The 23,865-nt window shown below is 46.0% G+C and overlaps 1 protein-coding gene across 1 annotated transcript in view; it reads left to right on the top strand.

Annotated features, from left to right (window-relative positions):
* DNAJC27 (DnaJ heat shock protein family (Hsp40) member C27) overlaps positions 1-11,437 on the top strand; it is an 86,731-nt gene extending 75,294 nt beyond the window's left edge. The window contains exons 6-7 of the mRNA XM_037813051.1: positions 1,252-1,412; positions 4,873-11,437. Coding sequence (XP_037668979.1) covers positions 1,252-1,412; positions 4,873-5,005 — 294 coding nt within the window. The 3' untranslated portion in view covers positions 5,006-11,437. The remainder of the gene's footprint in view (positions 1-1,251; positions 1,413-4,872) is intronic.
* Positions 11,438-23,865: the final 12,428 nt, after the last annotated feature.

The following is a 23,865-nucleotide window of genomic DNA, read 5'->3' as shown; positions in this document are numbered from 1 at the left end:
TAGCTCCACGTCAAAGCATAGGGGCCACCGTGGTCCTTCCTGTACATGTATCTTGTCTTGGGCATGCACATGGGCCTAGGAATTCCCGTGTTTACAATGTTCCAAATGTCCCCTCTTGGTCTTGGGAAGTTTCCTCATGGTCCTGGGCACTGCACTGTATGCCCTTCAGCCAAAAATCCCTTTTCCCAGGCATCAATACTTGACTGCTTTCCCACAGTGTTCTTTAGAGAGCTTGGTGAGCCGCCTTCTGCTCACAGGGCAAGTTCTGGGATGGCAAGTCTCTCAGGCCACCACCAGATTGGGTTAGACAGACACACTCCCAGTATGTGCACAAAGGTTACTCTATTCCTCCAGAAACCCTCCAGAAACAGGACCAGGGATCCCAGTAGGAGCACAGGCTAGCTCCTTCTCAGGCTGGTAGAGGGGAGGGGAGCAGCCAGGCACCAAGAGATCCTACCACCTTTAAGTAGCCTTTTTCTTGATTTGGTGCTCGCCTTGTTATTACAGTACTCTAACTTTGCTGGAGCTTTGATAGGATGTCTCTGCCTGCTCTTGCTGGCTGTTCAAAGCGTCTGTGAAGGACCAGAGCCCTGAAGTGTCTCACTCTGCCATTTTGATTGGAGCAGGGACTTGTCTGTTCAAAGCTTTTTAGTATTTTGAAAAGCCATCAAATACCCTTGGTTGTTATAATAATGTTGAAGACATTAAGGAAAGCCAGATCGATTTCTAGAAGTGGAACCCGATTGTTCCTTTGTGAGGCTAGGAGATATTTCTGATTTAAGAAGCGTGGTATGGTGGCTGAGTCTTAGTGTCTCTGAAATACACCCTTCTTGCCTGTTTACCTGAAAAGATTTTAATGAAATCGTAATGGTTCAGAGTAGCTCTTAGGTTGCTAGCTGGGGAAATGCTGGGGTGGGGCAGGCAGTTCCTGCCCAGTTCAGCTACACTGTTGCCACTACCATCTTGGAGTAATGGACTGCATCTGTGAATTTTTAACCTCAAGTGGACAGGGCTGACAGATAGTAGTATATGAGCCATTTTAATTTTATTCCTTATGTATTTTCTGTTTTAAAATATATAAATATATATTCATATAAACTCTAGGAGAAAAAAATTCCAAGGTACATATTTCCTTTATTAATAACTTTCAGAAGTTACTGGAATCTATTATAAGTCTTTAAAATGATGCTTAAAGGGAATTCCTGTTTTCACAGAATCAGTTCTCTTGTGGGATGTGTTTTCTTTTTGCAGACCTTTTATGTGTCCATAGTTGATTTATGTGAAAATGGCGGGAAACGTCCTGTCACGAATAACAGTACTAGTTTCACCAAAGAACAAGCAGACACCATTCGCAGAATTCGAAATAGTAAGGATAGCTGGGACATGCTGGGAGTCAAGCCTGGGGCCTCAAGGTAAGCGACACTCGGGATACTTAGTGCTGAGTTCTATCAAGGAGAAAGATCCAGTAGTCAAAATTACTGGTGCCCTTCATCTTCTTCTCATTGGCTAGAAATATGAAGATATGTGCAAACACATCAAGGTTGCTTAATGCCTCTGCCTCACTGGGTTGACTGATTACCAGAGTAACAAAGCAGAGGGCTTGGCTAAGTTGCCTGGTAAGGGAACTCTGCAGTGGGAGTGCATTCATACCTCAGAAAACGGTGGGCTCTGCTTTTGTCTGTGTTGAGCAAGAGCCGTGAAACTGCTAGTGTAACCTTAAAAAAGCCTTACAAAAGGAGAATTCTATTAAATCATAGACTTTCAGAGAAGATAAGAGCATTAGCAATTAATTTGTCCCAACATTTTGTTTTATAGGTGGAAAAACTAGGACTCAGTGAGATTAAATACATGTTCAAGGACCCCAGCGAGTTAGTGGTAGAATAGATTCTTGACCCTAGAGCATTTGTCTGTCCCTTTGTTTCACTCTTTCTTCTCTCAAACAAAAATCCCACTAGCTCCTCTGTTTGTATTTGTATTTATTTTTAAATATTTTATTTTAACCAGTTACTTTTCTCCCAAAAGAATTATTCCGGAAAAGAAATACCATCACTATTCTTTGTTGCTTATGTAAAATAAATAATTATTCAGAATGGTTATATAACTTTTATAAATATAATACCACCACTACCACTCAGATCTTTTTGTTGCACCTTTGCCTTTCTCCCTTACTTCTCCTGTTCTACTTTTTCACCTTGTTGTCCACAAAAGAAAAAAGTACTTCTTAAAATTGCCGTCCAAGCACCAAAAACCTTAGCTGTCTCATCTTTGAGTCTCTAGCGTATTATACAAAAGGAAAGAGGGGAAGGGAAGAGGAAGACGGTTTTTGGTCCCCTCGACTTGCCGGGCATTATTGACAATGCTTAAAACCCGCAGAGGAATTCTTATGTCTCCATTTGTGTAGGACAGAATTTATTGGGGTCTTTTAAATGTCTTTCCAGATCTCCTTTTTAAATTCTTCCATTTCATCTCCAAGAGATACTGGCTTTAAAATTAAGGAACTATTACTGCATCTACTTACCAATTAATTTAGTAAAATGTTCATGAAGGGAAAAGAAACTTTGGGTTCCTTATTTATTCCCTGTGATTAACTGGAATCTACCAAACTTATAGGACCTTCATAAATTCCATATTCTTAACCAATATAAACTTGTACTTCTCTTACCTTTGCTCCACTGGGCCTATCAAGCTAATTTTGTGTAGCATTGAGCACATTTGGGAAAAATTTTAAAAACATTTTTTGCTTTAAGCTATAGGGAGTTTTAATGTTTTTTCAGTGCTGCCTGTGTTTACTGTTGAACTTTCAGAAAATCTTCATCTTCAGCAGAATTGATCTATTTGTTAACCACCTGAATCAGTCTTGTTTCTCCAAAAATTTTCATTGGGAGTCTCTCATGCAGCCTAAAATTCTGGAAAGGCACCCTTGGTGCAGAGGACAAGGAAAAGTTCCTCACCTTATCTGGACGACCTTACATAGGATCAGAATTGTATTCACATGGCCCTGTGACCTCAGTCTCCAAGTTGACACCTAACACTTTCATCACATCCAAGATATCACAGACCATCTCCCCAAGACCATCTCTCTAATTTGAAGAGTCCAAATTAGGAACCCTTCCGATAAAAAAATAAAAGAACAAAGGTTTGAGCATTTGAGAAAGTACCATATCTATGTGTCTAGGATAACTGGAACCCTGAATTACAAGAAGAAGGTAGGAAATAAGGACACTGAGTGTGCTGGTTGGTATATATTATGTCCCCCAGAAAAAGCCATATTCTTTATTGCAGTCTTGTAGGGGCAGAGGTATTAGTGTTGATTAGGTTGGAACGTATTGATTGAGTGTTTCCATGGAGATGTGACTCAATCAACTGTGGATGAGACCTTTGATTAGATAATTTCTGTGGAGGTGTTACCCCACCCATTCAGGGTGGGTCTTAATTGAATCACTGGAGTCCTATAAAACTGTTCACAGACAGAAGGAAGTGCTACAGCCAAAAGGGACACCTTGAAGAATGGGCAGGAACTGAGAGAGGAGCTGGAACACAACCCGGGATCAGTAGTTGCCAGCCACTTGCCTTCCCAGCTAACCGACGTGTTCTGGACACCATTGGCCTTCCTTCAGTGAAGGTATACTTGTTGATGCCATAGCTTGGACACTTTTATGGCCTTAAGGCTGTAACTTTGTAACCAAATAAACCCCCTTTATAAAAGCCAATCCATTTCTGGTATTTTGCATAATGGCAGCATTAGCAAACCAGAACACTAGGGGAACAGCTGGGAACCTAGAATGCTGTAGGAGGCCTCACACCTGGGATGACGGGGGAGCAGGGAGAGGGATGGGTCTGATCTCCAGCCCCTACTGGACTAGATTTTGCTCAGTAAGAAGCTCAGAAGCCTGAAGATCTCACCTGGAGCACTGCTGGATTACATAACTGCCTGTGGATCTTTTGAGAAACATTGTCACTGCTTCTTTCCTCTCTGGATGACAGGATTCTCTCTCTCCTTTGGTTTCAGTGAGCTCACCGTAACTCTCAGGGTCCCCTTCCCAGCACCCCTTTCATGGTGGTGTTAGCATCCTGCCAGGCCTCGGACTCTCCATGACTCTGGAACTCATCTCAGCCCCTTTCTCTTTTATCTCCTCCGCCTCACCATCTCCTTCTGCCAGTTCTTTCTTTGTATTGTCTCTTTTATCTTCCCTTGTTTGTTTCTATAAATATCATCTAAACTCTTATACCACTTGCCTGGGTGATTGTAATAACCTCCTAACTTCAAGAAACAGTTTTCCCAACACCATTTTATCATCTAACACCTACTGTTTTTGTTGTTTATCAAATTCAGTTATTTTGTTGGCTCGTCTTCAGGAAACAACTCTTCACTTACTGACCCCTGCTCCCTGGCAGCTTTGTTTCTTGTTTCTTCTCTGCACCATTGCCTTGTGGAATGATGTGCCATACCCACACTCCCTGGCTGGCCCCTGTCAGCTCTGTCTGCCCAGAGGGGCTTGTTGCCCCAGCCGTGTTAATCCACGGGCCACCTTCTCTGAGAGCTCTTCCAGGAGGCCCCCGCGTGCTGTGTACTCGTTCTTCACCCAGCCTCCTCGGTGCCAGGCACTGTCGGTTTTCACCCGGTCATTCTTCTACTAAAGAGTTTTTTTAGTGTTTATGTACTCATTTTACATATTATTAGGTGACAGTGTTTTGTTACTTGTATATTACATATTATTTGCTTTTTCCTAATCCTTTAGTCCCACCTTTGAGAAAGGGTAATCACTATTTGAAATCTGCTTAATGAAAGAGGGGACTGGTGTATCCAGGCAGCTGAAATGTGGTGAGTTGGGGCTGACCCCGTTACTGACCGCCCATTCCCCGTCTTCACAGGGATGAAGTCAATAAAGCGTATCGGAAACTTGCTGTGCTTCTTCACCCCGACAAATGCATAGCGCCCGGGAGCGAGGATGCCTTCAAAGCAGTTGTGAACGCACGGACAGCGCTCCTGAAAAGCATCAAGTAGACAGGAGAGCGAAGGACCAGTGTGGAACTCGAATTCAGACACATCTCCCTGGGGGGAGATAACCAACGTGGTGTTGCCTCTGTAATAGCTCACTGCTTTTCCCACTCGTGTTCATTGCCATTTGCAAACCAGCAGTCCAGGTGCTCAGCACCAGTTCGTAGACACTTGCAGAGAGAGAACCTGCATTTGTACAAAGGGAAGAGAGCCAGGCGTCACCTGAGCAGACTCATTTCATGTTTCTAGATAATCTAAAATTTTTTCTCATTCATTTGTAAGCTCTTTAATTGTCGCATCCCTTAGGCACTTTGCTCTGGAAAGTCCAAGAAGTTTCTGGGGGGAGGAAGGAGGATCCTTTCCCCTTTTGGGGTCTGGGGGTCTGGTGGGAGCGGGGTTTATCGTCATAAAGGGAGACCACAAAAACAGAAGCAGGCAATATCAAAACCCCTGAAAGCTCAGTGTGACCTCGCAAGCAAGTTTCCTCTTTTACAGTGAGCTCCTTAGGTGGTCCTTTAACCATCAGTCTATAATGAATGAGCTTCCCTTTGAAAGTTTGTGAAACTAAGTGCTCCAGTTCTGAATTAAGCAGCCTTTGATGACCATTCACTCTTTTCTCCTTTTCCAGCCACCAGGGGGAGAGACGAGCCAGTTTTAAGAGAGAAAAGGCAGTGGCAGCTACAAGTCCTGGGCACTCTGGCTGCTGTTAGTCCTGCCCCTGGACATGAGGCCTTTCCCTCGCCATGGCAGTGGGTGCTGGTAGCAGGAGAGTGCTCTGGACACCCAGGAAGGGGAACTAGACCCCAAGACAGAAGTGCCTGCAGGTCCCACCCCGAGGTCATGCACACGTCCCCAGGGAAAAGGCCACTCACCTCAGCTCGGGGCGATTTGCTGCTGCTCTAGCAGAGTCCTTTGTGAGGCTCATCCTTTCTCTGGTTTCCACAGGCAGGAAAGGCAGGGGTGTTCCTCAACAAACCCAGCCTCTTTTATTGCTTCCTTGTGAATGTTGGTTCTCTTTCTTTTCTCTTCTTCCCTGCCCCTTTTGTTTTTTTAATCCCCACATCTGCTGTCATTTTCTCTCTTCTTGCATCCCTGGCTTCCAACCTGCGCCTTTGCGAGCCTTGAACTGGGCCTGGTTAACCAGACAGAAGCATGGATCCTTCGGGGGTGGTGGAGAGAGAACCTTCAGGCATGGGGGGAGGAATCTCTGTGTTTTGCTTGAGCTCCGAATTTCTGAATAATAGTTTTAAACTACAGACTATGAAAACTGATTTCACATGGAAAAATACATTTCCTTGCCATAGTCTCATCCTAGAGTCAGTCTCACTACTTGGCTCATTACATCGTCTGTCTTATTGCTGCATTAACTGGGGCTTTAGAGTGTGGGAAACATCACTGTGCCATGAGTTTTAAACAGCCATCCCATGCTGAGCGCCAAATAGCATGTACCTTAACACTTGAGAAGAAAAGCCGCTTTCTATAAATTGAAATCTGGTAGATGACTCCTTGGGGGATTTTCCTCTAGCCTTTTAACTAGCTTCTGGGGCTGCAAAACTCTAACCCCTATGTTACAGAGTTCTTCAGGAGCTAAGTTTTGTTTTAGCCCCACATTGTGCCTCAAATTATCGCACACAGATCTGACTCTTACCACAGAATTTAGGAGTCATAGGAATTAGGGGATCATGCTTGGTGGTGTCAGCCCAGATCAGCTCAACGGCTCAGGGAGCCAGTTGTCATCGCTGTCACTAAACGACCAGCTTGGTCTCTTCATCCTTAGCTACATGTGCAGAAAAGCAATTTCAGCAGAAAGAGTTCTCCAGTGCTTCCAGTCAAATCCCTACATAAGGAGGATGCGACATGTAATTTACCCTGATTTTGATTCTTAGGTCTTGAGATTCAGTTTCCAGCACCTTCATTATTGAAGCTAAGGATGGCCACATCTTACTTTACTTATGCAGAGGAAAGAAAATAAGGAAGTTACGCTTCAGGGTCCTAGAATTTTTCTGATGATCCTTGAGGAGAATGTTAAGTGGTATCAAAGCATGATTTGCCATGAGAAAGATTTTTTGGTACTAACTTTATACAAAGTTGTGCAGACTTCTATTCATTAATTTAAATTATTGATGCAAATATGCACCCTGTAATTCAACCTTATTAAAATTCTTCAGCCAGTTGGGGTTTCAAAGTACATCAGTGAGAGAAACAACTAGCAGAATAATCTCAATAGCCAAAAAAATGTTTTAGAGAATATTGTTTTTCAAAAAAAATTCAAAGTTTAAACAGCTATTAAGAGCCATTTCCTCCACTTCTGAGTCACTAAGAAGTAATGCTTTTTAAACTTGTTAGAAATCCCTGGAGGCATTTCAAGTTAATCATCCAGCCTACCTAAGCACTTTCACTCGCACCCTCCTTTTGCTCCTCTGTTCTCCCTTTCATGCCTCCTTTTGAATTTATATTCTCATTGCAATTTAGCTGTCATTATTTCTTTTACTTCAGCATCATTTCATTTCTTTACCTAAACGTGTCCTTGGTTTTGTGAACCTGTTAATTGGAAAGTCCTGACTTGGGGGGGTTGTTGTGCTGCTACCCAAGATAAATTGCTATAGTTCTAGAAATTGCACACCAGTCTTTCAGGCTTGCATTGACCTCAGGAAATTAGTATGTTCTCACATTTTGAATTCTCAACTGGTAAATGTTTGTTTATTTCTTAAACTGGTACCTAACTCACTGTTAGGTAAATGAGCCGTAGCTGAGACAGCTAAATTTCTGAAAGAAAGCTAGAGTGGTAAGCAGCCCCTGTAAGCTATGAATGGGTGTTGAAGTAGCTGTTCCTCATAGAGCAATAACAAAAGCAAGAGGGGGAGGGGGCGATTTCGGTCTCAGTTGAAAGGATGGAGTGGCTAAGCCCTGCTCAGGTTGTCTTTGACGCTGCCTTCTTACAGGCACTTCCAGTAGGTGCCGGAATGTCATTTCTTTCCCTGCTGCACGCCATCTAGTTCACTGTGAGTCTGCCAACGTTTTTGTAAAACTTTTGCAAATGAATTTAGCTGCAGTGTACAGCTAAGAGCACCTTCCGTTGCAAGGTTGCAAGGTGAAGAGAGGTTCATGCGTCTCACAATTGCTATTTAGCACAATTGTAAAACTCAGTTAATACTGTTGGTACATAGGCTTTTTCCACTAAAGATTCTAGAGAAGGGAAAAAGCTTACACTTGTGATGTGAATAAGTTAGATTGCACCTAAGAAGCAGTGAGTGCAATGCCATGCAGTAAAGGCCCTCTTGGTGAGATGACTTTTGTTGGAAAGCTGGATGGTGTGGGTAAGTTTCCTGCATTGACTGCGTCCCAGGCTTTCTTCCCCTCTGTGAATGCAGAGCACACAAAGAAACCCTCTGCTCTTAGAAGGTCATGTACGTATTTGCTTTCTCTTGACATAACTGAAAAAGTTAAATCTGCCAATTATTTATGTCTTGTATAGAGAGTGTCATATGTATTTAAGTTGTGTATTTTTGTAAAGTAAAGCCAAATCTCAAACACTGGTCTGCGGGCTGTGTTTATCTGTTGAGACACTGGTCGTTAATGTAGAACATACTGCATTAAAGACTGAACCAGTCCAGTTCCTCACCAGCTGTGACCTTAGATAAGACAGTTTCCTTTAATTTTCCATTTGTAAAATGGAGGAAGTTTTATTCATCAGTCTATTTTTATTATTTTATTATTTTTATTCATCAGGCATTCTAATCATATTAAGTGGTGATGAAAGTGTTTTGACCTCATCTAAAGAAAGATTCTGACATTATTTTTGCCTTTTCAATTCATATGAAACTGCTGTTAACTCATTTTAATGGTGCAGATTTGGGCTAACAGTTCAGTTAACTCGTCCCTGGGCCACAAAAATTCTTAAGTAGCAGGACTCTAGTGACCCCAGTAGAAAAAGGAAAGCCTTGTAGGGCCAGATCTCAGAAGGCAGTCTATCTTGAAGGCTGCAAGCAAGAGGGACAAATTTAATTCTCATTATGAACAACATTTGTTGGTGTGGCAGACATTGATTATCTGTCATGAAGGTGAAGTTCATGTTCAACTTTGCCAGGTTATGTTGTCAGTTTGGCCAAGCAAGGACTGGGCTGATAGTTACCATGAGGGTATTTCATGGATTTAAGTCATTAGTCAGTTGATTGCATATGGCTGATTACATCTACAATCAACAAAAGAGATCGCGTCAACACTGAGAGAAGTCTTGTCAACAAGTTGAAGACCCTAAAGAGAGAGCTGATGACTTCAGCAGTCAGAAAGAATTTCTGTCTCCATTTCAGCCAGCCACCTTCTCCTGGGGAATTCATCGAAACCTTCATTGGAATTTCCAACTTGCGACCTGCCCTATGGATTTTGGACTTGCCAATCCCGTGGTTGCATGGGCTAATTCCTGTAATTTCATAATATTCTCTTTCTCTCTCTGTCTCTTTCTGTCTCTCTCTCTCTCTCTCTCTCTCTCACACACACACACACACACACACACACACACACACACACACACTGTTGGTTCTGTTTCCCTGGAGAACCCTAATACATCTGCCCAGCTCCCCTCTCTCTGGAAAACAGCCCCCCTCTTTTGGGGACGTGATCTCTCCTCTCCATCCTGCTAACTTGTTCTACATTGGAACTGTTGAATTCTTACATGGTATTCCCTCCCTGGCCCCAAAGCTTGGTCCACGGGATGGGAATGTGACCGGTGCTGACCCACTCGGCAGCCCTCCCTGGAGTCTTTCTAATTGGAGCTAGGAAAACAAACTTCCTCTCAGGAGGGGAGCTGGGAGGACATGAGTCCTGCTGATGCTGGCAACCTCGGTTACCACCTTACGAAGAAACTGAGGACACCCGGTGCCGGTGGCTTGAGGACATTTCTTCTCATCCCTGAGTTTCTTCCTGCTCGGAGCCAGAATCCTTCCAATAATCTCCACCCCCTTGTTGTCTGCTTAAGTTAGTTGGAGTTTGATTTCTTTTTCTTGCAACTAAAAGAATAACCTGTGGCCTGTAGAATGGTACAATATTTGATAAGTATATCAAAACATTTTTATATATTAAAATATATCTAGTTACTTGGTGTTTTTCAAGAACTGGAGTCTTTGAATATCTTAGCCTGTGTTTTAAACCACCATAAACCAGTTGTGAACTAAAAATGAAAAGTCAGGCTTATTCAGTTTGTTTCAGGGTCTATAATTTTGTCTAGCTTTTTAGTTTCTGTTTGATCCATTGCTTTCCAGGGACACCTCTAGTTTCTTAAATTTCTGATCAAACTTTATTGTTAAAATGTCCACTGAGCAACTATTTACTGAGCATCTGCTATGTTCTGAGCCCTGTTCTAAGCACTGGAGATGGAGCACAGAACAAACAAAAAATCCCTGCCCTACGTAGCTTATATTCTATGTCATATTTTTTCTTATTTGTAAAGTTTAGAAGAAATGTGGGTTTTTCCCCCATAAGTTTATTTGTGAATAGTTCCAGTCATCAGATGTAAGTCTGCATTTTTTGAGAACGTGTAGATGTGCAGTTTAGCAATTAATATCGTTACTACATGCTGAAGAACATGTAAGTTGTTAAAAGTGCTGTTTTAATTATCTTTGAGAACTCAATCATCATAAATATGCAAACCTCAGTTTTTCATGTTGACCTGGAAGATGTAGTTCTAGTCTTTAGGGGTTTCTTTTTATAGTATTTTTCATATTTATAATTAAAATATTAATATATTCTTCCAGAGCAATTGATAAAGTTATAGTCCTTTTGAGGGAAAAAAACCTAGAATCTAAGTTTATTGTTTTAGTTAAATAAACAGTCTGTGTCTATGATATCACCCAGTTCAAGTTCTGACCAGTTGACTGTTCTAAAGGATGCTGACTTGAAGAAAATTACTTTTCCCTGAATCCAAAACAATGAGATGTTAGTGATAATAATAAAATAAACAGATGCAGCCTTGAACGCATTTGTACCAGGGAAGAGAATGAGTCTGCTTCAAAGGGAAAGTCTCCTACGAGGGAGGGAAATGGTGCGAGGTGCCACGTGCCTCAGAGGTTAGGATGTGAACATTCTGCAGGTTCCAGAACATGAGCGAGAATGAAAAGGTTAATGCAGTACATACTGTAGGGAGAAGAAAGCATCTTGATAGTTTGAAGGGAGAATACAAGAGGGAGAAGAAAGCATCTTTGTTGTATCTGACAGGGAGCAAATAGAAAAGCCTCCCATCCCCAAACAGTGGTCGTCACGTGTATTTTACGACAGAACCCACGTTTTGGGTGAACTCAAACATGGGATCCCTATATGTAAAATAGTTTAAAGCAACATTTTATTAGGATAAATTTAGAAGTTCATTTTTATAGCATTAACCCTTTTAAAGAAAGAAAGATACTACTATTCAAAACAAATAAAAGTAATCTGTTAGCAGTTCTGCCTCCCAAAGGAGGAACTTTGGAAGGTGGTGAACCCAAGTCGCCCCATCCTGCGTGTGGGTGCTGGTGGAGAGCCCCTTGCGGAGGCAGTGAGCGCCTGCACGGAAACACCTGCTGGGAGCCTGGCGCTGGTGGCAGTGCCAGCAGGGACCTCATTTAGCAAAGCGTCCTCATGAGATGCTAAAACAAGGGAAGGTCCTATGGTATTGCATTGTGGGGCAGAGAACTGAGCCAGCTCTTCAAAGGAAGCAAGACTTCTAGGGGTTGGAGGCCACCTGAAAAATGGATGGGGTAGAAAGCTCGAGTCCTGAGAAGGAAAGAGCCAGAGAAGTTCCCAGTGACAGAAACAGCCACGGGGCTTTTAAGAACACGGATGTCTTAACTTTTATTTTGAAGATGTTATCCCCATTTTACAGATGAGAAAACAGACTCAGCGAGCTTAAGGGACGTGCCCAAGGCCACACAGGAAGCCATTCTAACCCAAGGCTGCCCAACTCCAGAACCCAGGCTCTCCGTCACTAAGCTATCAGCCTCAGGATGGACTCGAGTTAAAAAAAAAAGAAGTTCTGCTTCATGCTAAGTAATATTGCAGCTGCTTATACCGTGTTGCTTAAATGGACATAAATAGACCTGTATTTTTTAAAAGAATACCAGAGTTACAGTTTGCTTCATCAGTGATGAGTTCAAACCCTGCATATGTGCTTAGGGATGAGAGAAGTTTCTGAGATGGGCCCAAGCCAAGAGGGAATTCTCATGACAGTGTTAACATAACACCATTAACATACATTTACAACATTTACAGTGCTTTAAAACATGGAGTAGAATACATAGGGAGGTCTTTAAGAGTTTTTTAAAAAATAATTTAAAATGAAATTTTGAGCAAGTTCTTGCAGAACCTCCAAAGCCTCCAAGAATAGCTTGAAAATCATGTCTTAAGGGACATCTCTTCAAGCCAGCAACTGGGGGCAGGATTACACAGGCCTGAGAGCCTCGGAACTGACCGGGGGAGGAGGGCCCAGCCCAGTCCCCCTGCAGCACGTGGCAGCCCAAGGATTTTGCTTCTGGGTGATTTTTTGGTCCCTCATTTTTCTTCTGTCACAGCTGGAACTCAGGAAGCTCAAGAAGGGCTCTCTCCCTCTCCATTCCCACCCCAAAGCCTCCGTGGCATGTTTTCAAAGGGGAAAGGTGGTTCACATTTACCAAGCTAAAAAGTGATCGTCTCTGGGGAGTGGGATTTAGGGGGATGGGGTAGGAATGGTTTCACTTTTTGCCCTATGTATATCTATACTGTTAAAAGAGTTTTGCAATAAATGTCATTTACTTTGATAATCTCTACTGCTGTATGAAACCAAAAAGTAAAATAGCACTAATTGGAGAGGGAAAAAAAAAAAAAACTCAGTCTGAAGCTGTTTTGGGGACCTGTACAGTAATTTCAATCACACGAGCTTGGTGGCTCTGGGCTATAATAAAATCTTGCTTCTTTACATTAGTAGAAGTTTCAGACTGAAGGAGGGGAAGAAAAGCTTTCAGTCACTTAGAAGTGTTTTGAACATAGCAATCAGGGCTCTCAGACTGGAATTTCAGATTCGCTTACGGTAGTTACATACCCTTAAACTCCCTTTCATATAACACAGAAGCAGCGGAATGCAAACTAGAGGACCTGGAATTGAGACTTCTCTCTCCTGATAACAGAGTAGCCCTGGCAAGTTGGTTCACCTTCTGCAGTTTGGATTCCCTCTGTTTTAAATGACTGAGTTTGGTGAGATGATGCCGAAGGACCTTGCTACTTAAAGACCATTATTTTATAAACTCTTTCCAAGCCAATAAAAACTAAGTGCCCTAAACCTGTTGCATATAATTCTGTTGCAAACTACCCAAAAGAAAGAAAAGAAAAAGAAAAAAAATTAATTTAAAAACGTTAGCAAATTAGGTTTTTCCTAAAGTTAGGAATTTTTTCTTTAATGAAGAAAAACCTTACATTTCTACTATGTGAAATTGTGACTGTGGTTTCTCATTTTACAGAGAAAAATGATGGCACAGGTTTGAAGGTTAGGTAACAAGGCCACAAGACTCAGACCTTCAAAGACATTCTTTATTCCTCTAAAATGGAAGTTATCTTGGCTCCCAAGCTCACATTTTTACCAAGGATGGAAAAACTTAAAATTTGCCTCTTTAAGTAGGTTAGTCACTTCTGGTTTTAAGCATGATCAACTCAAAATTAAAACTCAGTAAATGTAAAGGTCTCTCCTTCCTCACACCTCCACTCTCTTCCTTTGCACAAGGGTCTAGAGTTGGGGTGGGGGTGCCCCACCTCCCATCCTGGCCAAGAGGAGGAGCATTTTTTGTCCATTTGCCATCCCCTGCCCCAGCTGGCCTCGCTGCCCTCTACCTGGCCCCACCTGTCTGGCATCTGCTGCTGATGTCATCAGTCCCGCAGAGGCCTCTGGGCTCAAGGTCCAAGCACTCTTCGTCCTGGGTGTCCAGGCTGGCCCCTGGCCTCTGCCACTCTGCTCCACAGCCCACCCGGAGTGTCGGCACCTCCTGGCCACTTTCCCCTAAGGGCTTTCTTCAGCCGTCACCACTCTGTGGCTCTGGTGCCGAGACGGACGTAACTTCACGCAAGGCTCCCTTGGAAGTTGCAGGCTCCCAGGCTACACCTTGGAAGCCATCTCTCTGGAGTTTTCTGTCAGGCCCTAGGGTTACAGCTATGCTGGGAAACTGGCTGTCCAGGAGGAGTGAAATAAGCCAGACACAAAAGGACAAATGTGGTATGATCTCACTTATATGAAAGAAGCAGAATAAGAAAATTCATAAAGTCAGAACTAGAATACAGGTTACCAGGGGCCGGGTGGGAGTGTGGAAATTGGGGAGGTAATGCTTAATTGGTACAGAGTTTCTGTTTGGGGTGATGGGAAAGTTTTGGCAATGGGTGGTGGTGACGGAGGCGCATCTTGCTGGATGTAATTAACACCACTGGATTGTGTATTTGAAAGAGAGAAAACGGGAAATTTTAGGTTGTACATAAGTTATCAGGAAAAAAAAAACCATAGAACTGTAAAATACAACGAGTGAACCCTAAAGTAAATTAACAGCTATAGCTAATAGTTTATAATAATATCGTTTCATCAGTTGTACAAAAGATGCCACACCAATGCAAATGTTAATAACAGGGAAAACTCTGGGAGGGGAGTATATGGGAACTCTGTACTTTCTGCTTGATTTTTCTGAAAGCCTACAACTTCTGTAATAAAATAATAAATAAATAAAAGGAATATAAAAAAGGGGGAAGGCCTAATAAATATTTGATAAGTAAATGATGAATAACTTCTGTTGCTAAGCTATGAGACAGACCATAGATCCCTCACCCATGTAATTCCCAACCAATTATGAAAAAGTCACAGAATACTGTTGAATTTTGGTAAATAAAATGGGGCCTGACAGTAAGGAAATAAGAAAAGTCTGGGTGTCCTTAGCACCCAAAACAATGTTTGCTAACCGATCTAAGTTCTTGGTGTAATTTTCTCAATGAAGTCTATTTCCCTGGTTTTAAGGAGTTCCTAGGAAAAATGACGAGGGATAGCTTTGTCAGGAGTCTGGCTTGGCCTTTGGGAGACAGCAGAGCCAATGTTGTAATAGTCATTTGTGCCGGTTTGAATGTATTGTGTCCCCCAAATGCCATTATATTTGTGGTCTTGTGGGACAGACGTTTTGGTGCTGGTTAGATTTGCTTGGAATGTGCCCCACCCAGCTGTGGGTGGTGACTTTGGTGGGATACTCCCATGGAGGTGTGACCCCACCTATTCAGGGTGGGCCTTGATCAGTGGAGCCATATAAAACATGCTGACTCAAAGAGACTGGACGGAGTACAGCTGTGAGTGACGTTTTGAAGAGGTGCAAGCTTGCTAGAGAGGAACGTTCTGGGAGAAAGCCATTCTGAAACCAGAACTTTAGAGCAGACGCCAGCCATGTGCCTTCCTAGCTAACAGAGGTTTTCCGGACGCCATTGGCCATCCTCCAGTGAAGGTACCCGATTACTGATGTGTTACGTTGGACACTTTATGGCCTTAAGCCTGTAACTGTGTAGCCCAAATAAACCCCCTTTTTATAAAAGCCAATCCATCTCTGGTGTTTTGCATTCTGCAGCATTAGCATACTAGAACACCATTCCTCCCCTCTTCCTTGTTGGCAGAGTCCTAATGTTTTCCAGGAGTCCATCCCTCCATTACATGGCTCACTGGTAAATTATGAGTGATCTAAGCCAACCATAGTGGTTCTGGTTCTGTTGCCAGTGTTTGGTTTTGACATGGGCATGTAACCCTGCTTTTGGCCCAAAAGACATAATGGGCTTTCTTTTGGAGGGCTTCTGGGAGAGGTTGTGGTGCTTCTGAAAAGAGAAGTGTGGGAAGAGCCTGTTCCCCTTCCTCTGCTGAACTGTTGTGTGCATATGATGCTGGAGCTGTGGCAGCCATCTTGCACCCATGAGGAGAGTGAGGCTATGATGATAGTGCTGTAATTGAACGCACAGAGCTGTCCTGGGGGTGGCAGGATGGAGTATGGAAGGTGCACAGACATTAAAGACGTTACTGACTCACTGGAAGAACTAATCTTAGGGCTGTCCTGTTCAAAGACTGCTTGTTGTTACAGGTAATATGTTTCCTCCACTGTTTAAGCCATTTTGAGTTGCATTTGGGGTTACTTAAAGCAGAAAGCATCCTAATAACTGTCACACAATCCACTTGCCTAAAACACCTCTGTCCCAGCCCAGGACAGATGCCTGAAAACTCCATCATTTGCACTTTATTAAAGGAAAGGTCTGTGTATTCAATTACAAGTTTTTCTCTTGAGAGGGATAGATTGCCAAGCTATTTGCTCCTTAGAATTCATTCATTCATTCCTTCCTAAGGATTCCTTCCTCCATCAAGCATTTAAGTGCCTTTTCTAGGCCAGCCACTCTGCTGTACTCTGGGAATTAAAAATGATGAAGAGTGAGAACGATGTATAACTAACATTTCAATCCTCCTCTATAAGATTCTCTCTAAAGTTATTAAAATGTAATTATTTTAAACGCATATTAGAACTTCGATTTTTTTTAAAAGATTCCTACTTACTGCTACTTTAATGCAAAATTGTGAGCCAGATGAAAACCCTCCAGCGCCACCCAGGTTAATGCATATGACTTGTGGGGAAGCCTTTATCAAGAGACGCAAGAAACTGTGGACCCCTAAGAAAATGCCCGTGTCCTGTGAAGATGCTAAAGAAGGGGAAGCAGACAAACGGCAGCTGCCGAGCGTCTTAAAGATGGAAGCGCAAGAGAGGACGCGCCGAGGACTGGAAGCCAGCAGAAAGATTGACTCAGCTGGAGCAGATCCTTAAAATAGCAGCGCAGGGTCGTAAGCTTTCCTGTCCAAACAGATTTAAAACTGGCAAGTAGCATGGGCTCTGTGGGGGCAGTTAATGAATGGAGGAAATAGAGCCACCTCCACCACCAGAAAGCCCCACACTGGGGCGTTTCCGAAAGCCCACACGTGCTTCTCATTTGGCGGGGGTTGTGCCTGCAGAGCCAACGGCATCCTAGAGAAGAACGAGTGAGAAATAGAATTCCTAAAACCCGTTCTGAACCCATTTCACCAAGGTGAGTTTTAAGGGACTGAAAAGGAAATTTTTAAAATTAAAATGTCACAATTCTTTTTGAGGCACAAAGGACTTTGGACTGGTCTTGAAAAAGGTGAGCAAGAGTTCCACTGAATAGAGCACTGGCTGAAAGACCCTTGGCCGTGCCGGGAAGCCCCCACATGGCGCAGTGCGACTCAAAAAGGGCTGGCGAAGCAGCGAGCTAGTTTATTTCCACCAGTACCTGTGCAGTAAACTGTGTCTTTTTCAAGAACACAAGAGGAAAAACAACGCCAGTGTGAATTATTTAATAGTCATAAAATTATTATCTGCAAAAACACATGAATGTGTGCCAACTGAAAACCTGAACCCGTCTAATTGTAGAGTAAGTCAGCATGACATCTGTGAGAAGCCTGAGAACTTTGTAGAACAAATCCCAGACAGGGTTACTTAAATTTGGAAACACTGACTTCTGGTAGTTATTTTGTTCCTTTTCCTGCCCGTTTTCTCGTGACAGTCTCTTCCTTTTCCAAACCATCTTTTATCCCAAATTCATCCTCTAAAAGAACATAGCTGGTCATGACACACCATCTGCTCGAAAGAATCCTCAGCGACTCCTGGGAAAATCCAACTTTAGACGTTTAGGTCAGCATTCAAGGCCCCTGTGATCTGCCCCTTCCCGCCAGTCTTCACTCGTCTTTCTGCTCCTTCCCTCTTTCCAGACTGAACTCTCCGCTCGCCAGGCCCCATATGCTCTCTGAACTTGCCTTCCTCTACACTTCTGCTCCCGCTGACTTTCTCCCTGGATGTCTTCTCATCTCTGGTCAGATACTCTCTCTCTTTCTTCTTCCTTCTCAAATGCACTTCCACCCTAAAGGACTTTTCTTGAAGTAAAGATTATAAATGTTGTTTAGCAAATGTTTGCAAGGAGCTTGACTGTGAAGGAAGGAGGAAAATGAGGTGGCACCTGAGGGGTTGAAAACCTAGAAGGGTTGTGGTTGGACTGTGATTTAAGAAGGGAGAAACTTTATATATCGAAGGGAAAGCACCAGGAGAGAAGGGGAAGGACCAGGGGATGGGGTCAGCCCTGGACAGGTGGCGGGGCCTTTTCTCTACCATCTCCTCTGGAGCTCTTGGATCGCATCTGCTTTGATATGATGGGGCTAAGGAGAGGAACTTGGAAGGGCTCCCAGCCTGCAAAATACCTTCTTCCCTTACTTTCTCTGTGAAGCATGAAATGCCACTGTTCTGACTTATTCTGTTGGCCTAGGGCTTTCACCTAGGGGTGTGTGGGTGTGAGCGTGTGTCCAGGCTTTATGGTGGACACCCTCCCTTCTCCCAGCCTCCTGCTTCCTCAGAGGGATCTCTGCCAGGGAACCCCCTGTCCTCCCTACCTTTTCTGCTGGTAAAATAAGGAGCAGGAACGGAGCCCGTTCTGCTCAGCCCTCTCATTTCATATTTGCCAGCTGGGTGGGGAAGTAGGGGTGCAGTTTGTCCTGTCCCCTCCCTCCTGGTGATCCCACGTGCCTGGGACTGGGCAAGTGGGTTCACGTCCAGGTGAAGCCTCACCCATCTGTTGTACTCCATCTGCCAGATGCCTGGGTCCCCGTCCTGATGGGTTCAGAAGTGGGAGCCGGCAAGGGGGAGAGTTAAATTCCTCTTCTGTTGGGGCCTCGCCCTCTGGGGTCTGGTCCTGACACCGTGTTCGGAGGAGGGGGAGGATGGGAGAGGCCCGCACACCCCCAAAGGGGCAAGAGGAAGACACCCCTAAGAGACCAGGGGGCAGGGAAACCTCAGCACCTACAAACCTCAGCCTCATTCTAAGCTGCCTGATAAATGCAATGACCAGAGCTTGTACTAAGTGTCTCCTTCTAAGACATGCAAATGGGTCGTCCATAGGAACGGAGGCAGCCTCGGCCCCTGCGGACCAGGCTGCAGCTCTCCTGGGCCCAGCTGGGTGCCGCCCGCCTTGGAGTCCGCTGCCCGGGCTGCATCCTCCGACCTGCCGCCTTCCTGGCCTCCCGGGGGTGGGGGGTGGGAGAATGACTCGGATCTGAGCAGAGCCTCAGAGGTCCAGGCCCAGCCTCCCCTCCTCTGCCACCAGCACCTCCAGCTTTGCCTTTACCCTGACCCATGCCTGCTGGCCCAGGGCAAGCTTGGACCCCTACAAGCAGAGGAGCAGGCTGACATGGCCGCCTTGTTCCCCCAGCACTGACCATGGGACTGGCCAGGTCAGATCGCTCAGAGCAGGACCCAGGGGTGAAAACTGGGGCAGGGCCCTTGACCTGCAATGGAAGCTGGGACCAGTTATGAACCAGTCTGTTTTCCCATCTGTAAAATGACGTAATAATTATACCTGCCTCATGGGAATCTCGTGAAGATGGCACAAGGTAAGTAGGCTGGGGCCAACCAAGGCATATCCCAGAGGCTAAAACCTCAGATTCTAGTCTGAAGGCAACGGGAAAACCACCAACATTTAGGAGGAAGTGAAACAGTCTGAACCGTGCTTCTGGGAGACTGATCCCAGGGTCAACAAAAAAAGGGATGGGGGTGGGGGTTTGGAAAAGAGTCTTGTAAGAATCCCACGAGCCTCACACACCCAGTCTACTACTGGCTCCATGGGTACCTCTGGTTCCCAACCAGCCTTCATGGAAGAAAGCCCTGTCCTGTTCACGCAGATTACGATAATAAGGAATGGGGGAGACCATAGCTGAGGGAGAGCCTTCTGGAGCCTTCTTTTGCATTAAAGATTTCTGGGGCCTCTTCCATCTCAAAAAACAAAAGACAAAAAAAACAAAAAAAAAAACAAAACACCTTTCCACAGCTTCTTAAGGTGCTTTACACTCCCCAGATTTAACATACTGGTGCCCATTTATTTCAAGATAGAGGTTGGAGACATTTGGGGGAGATTCACATGGGAAGAACTGAGGTGGGTCCTGGTTCTCAGTGGTGCTACCCAGATACCACATCAGGGGTCTACGTGGGGGGCAGAATAATGTCCCCCAAACAGTGTCCTCATCCTATTGCCGAGCCTTGAAGGTGCCCCCTCACGTGGCGCCAGGGGCTCGGCAGGGAGGGTGGGTTACGGACCTTGAGTGGGGACAGCACCTGGGCTATCCAGGTGTGTCCAGACGAATCACCTGGGTCCTTGACTCTGGAGAGCCTTTCCCAGCTGCTGTCAGAGGGAAACCTGACGCCAGATGCTACACTGCAGGCTCTGAAGGTGGATGGAGGGGCCACGAGCCGAGGGGTGCAGACGCTTCTAGAAACTGGTGAAGGAGATGACAACCGACTGCTCCAGAGCCTCTGGAAAAGACCCCAGCCCCGCCCGTGTCTTGGCCAGCCCAGTGAGTCCGTCTGGGACTTCTAATCTCTATATCTGTAAGAGAAGACTTCTGTATTATTTAGACACTATGTTTGTGGTAATTTGTTATGGCAGACACTGTAAACAGTTACTCACTGTGTGCCCACTCAGCCCTGAGTACAGGGGAATCAGGGGTTAAAAAACACAACAAAAAAGCACAAGGTTCCTGCTCCAATGGACTCACCTTCTGCAGGGGAGAAACAGGACTTAAAAACAAACGAAGAACTAGACACCATCATTTCAGGCAGATGGTGCGAAGGAAAACACACGGCAGGGTGAGGGGAGGGACGCATAAAGAGTGGGAGACAAACAGCAGACTGCCCTCGAGTGGGCCCAGGGGCGGGGTCCGAGGAGGGGACCCGGGAAGGAACCTTTCAGAAAGGGTGGAGGTTTGTCAGGTGACGATGGGGGGAAGGGAAAGCGGGCAGGGGGAACAGCATATGCGGGGCCGCAGAGGCCCGAGAGAGATGCATCCGCGTTTCCGGAGTTTGGGGCGGCTGGAGCCTCAGCGCAGGGTGACCCGGAGGACAGGGTGAGAAGGGGCAGGGGAGGCTTTGGACGTCCATGTAATGACTTGGACCTTGGGCATCTCAGGCTTTTCTGCAGAAGTGAAGACAACAAGCCCTGCGGAGATTTGGGGGTATGGGCAGCTGAGATCACTGCCCGCTCCTGCTTTCCAGCAGTCTTGTGTTGAATTCGTGCATTCCACTCCACAACTCACTGATGGTTTCACAATGAAAACAGTGTTAAAATTACTTACCAGTTAAATTACTCAATGTCTCTCCAAGAAAAAAAAAGAAATCACTTCAAGTAAAATTGATGTCTGGGAATAACTACCATAAGATTCCATGGTGTTTGCCCCGTCAGGCCTCTAACTGAAACAGCTTGGTGGTTGGAGAAGAGGATCCAACATATTTATATAAATATAAATTCAACAAAAGCTTCTTGAGAATCTATCACTTACTGATACAAAGGTGAATAAAGTCCTCACCCGTGGCTTCAAATGCAGTGGGTGACAGTGATGGATGTAAAATGACAATAAACTCCAGCACATGGAAAACGTGCTATCAGCTTTCGAAGTAAACAATGACTAACTTCACCTGAGGACAGCTTCAAAGGGAAGGTGGCGCTCACGTGCTTTACAAGGATTATCTTACCTGATCCCCCAGCACATGGGGAGGTGGACAATACTGTCACCCTGGGGCAGGGACAGCTCGTCCCGCAGATTCCTATGGCAGAGCCAGGTAAGGGCAGATGTGGGTCTGGAATGAACACCTGGTTGGAGTGTGGACAGCAGGGCTGGGGGCAGTGAGAGGGAAGAAGGGGTCAAGATGATTCCCGGATCCTGGGGTGGGATGGGGGTGGAGGTTTGGTTGTTTCCATCTGGCCTCTCTCAGCCCCACTCTCCTGGGGTTGGTGACTGCACCCATGGGAGAAGGTGGAGGTGGAGGCCTCCTTCTCCTTGTGGCCGAGTGCTTTTCTAACTGTCTTTTGTTGTTCTAAAATCTTTTTTCTGCTCCTTCTTATCCCCTTCAGGCCATGGAGACGCTTGTTAGCACACATTTCTATGGTGCCGCTTCCCAGAGGGCCCCAGCCTGAGCGTTTTGGAAACGTGACATTCCGCAGGGGCCTCGGGATTACTCAGCATTCACGCGTCACTTCGCACTCCATGGCGTGTCTCTTCCTCTCCCCAAATTTAACCTCCCTGGGCCTCGAGGTCCCCCGTCCAGGCTGGAGCAGAATGCTATTTAGAGCCTCTTTCAGCTCGGACCCACCCAGGGAGCCAAGATTCTTCAGTCTTTCCCAGTCTGTAAATCAGGCACAGAGCCTCTGAGATAACAGGGTAACCCTGGGTTTCAGAGAAGCAGCAGTTGGCCAAAGGAAGCTTCCGGAAGATTCCTTCCTGAGTGGGACTAGACGGGTGGTCTCAGGTCAGAGCCTGGGCCCAGCCCCTCCTCTGCCCCTTCCTAGCTGGGGGGCTGTAAGCAGGCTGCCTCTACCGCTGAGCCCGTCTCCTCACCTGAAAAGGGAGGAAGTTGCTAGAAACCTCCTCTAAGGTTAAAGGAGAGAAGAGAGAAGACAACGAGCAGCGCCAAGACGGGCAGGGAGCCCTGGACGCGGTTGCAACCCCCGGAGGAATGCGGCCCGCGCAGGCCCTGGTTGCCGCCTGCTGTAGGTGGTGTGACTTCCGCAGGTTGTGGAGCTGCTTCCCTGTTTCAGCCCCTGGGCTGGAGTGGCAGGAAGGCCCGGTCTTTGCTGCACAGAAGGGGTCAGACCCAGAAGCAGACCCTGCCCCAGGAGGGCCGTGCGCGGGCGTCTTCCTGGGTTCCGTGCCCCTCTGCCCACCCCAGGGGCCCACAGTCACTGCCCGGGGTCGGTGGCGCCCCTTGGAGACGCGGCCGGTCCAGCCATGGGCTGTGAGTGAGCACGCTCCCACTCACATGTGCTCTCTAAGATGCAGGCACACACGTGCGTCCTGATCCCCTCACTCATGCACACGCACCCTCTTGCACACTTACCCTCACACATGCACGCGAATGCCCACTCCCCATGCTTACTTGTACACACAGCCTACTCCCTACTGCTTTCACACTTGTGCACGCACACACCCAGTTTACTTATACACACAATTGCACACTTGCACATGCTTGCTCACACACTCCTTCACAACCTCTTCACTCACATGCCCCTTGCTCACTTTCACACAAGCACACATCCTCAACCCTCGGGCACATGCCTACTCACCCATATTCACTTACTACCATATACTCTCACACATTCACTCATGCACACTTGTGTACACACACATTCATACCTGCACACACACACACATGCAGTGGTCTACAAAGTGGCTGAGAGGCAGAGTCAGGGAGACACTTACCTGGGGCAGAAGCACCAAGAGACGGAGGTGGACAGAGAGGGTGGCAAGAACGGGAGCACATGGACAAACAGACAGATGGGCAGGCACAGTCAGGAGAGAGCCCAGTGGAAGGGAAGGAGGGTCCAGGGAACGACAGACAGGCCCGGGAGACGGCGACCGGCCCAGGTCGCACGGGTCATGCTGGGGCAGAAGTGACCGGAGCTGCTCAGTGAGCTGGTCCCAAGATGGACGTGAACTCCCATCGGATTCGGGCTGCGGACACTCGCCAGCCATCCTGGTTCCCATGAAGCCACCTCGGCCTCACAGCGCCTCCATCCAGGCTGGCCGCTGGGCCTTGCACCACGAGGCCTCAGGCACATGCTGGGTTCTGAGTACTGAGTCCCAGCTCTTTCCACATCCCTCTTGCCTCTCTTCCAGGGTACTGGACCCTGCAGGGACACTCACGAGTCCTGTGTCACAGCCCCCCAGCCCGACTTTCTCCTCTGGGCAGGGCTGCAGGTGTGCCCGGAAGGCGCCAGCTCAGTGCTCCCCAACAGCTCACTGCACGTCACGTCTCTTGCGTCCTGCCCCAGGC

The sequence above is a fragment of the Choloepus didactylus genome, chromosome 20 (genome assembly GCF_015220235.1).
Source record: "Choloepus didactylus isolate mChoDid1 chromosome 20, mChoDid1.pri, whole genome shotgun sequence".
NCBI lineage: Eukaryota > Metazoa > Chordata > Mammalia > Pilosa > Megalonychidae > Choloepus > Choloepus didactylus.
The sequence above is the reverse complement of the archived record's forward strand: the minus strand, read 5'-3'. Positions and strand labels throughout refer to the sequence as shown.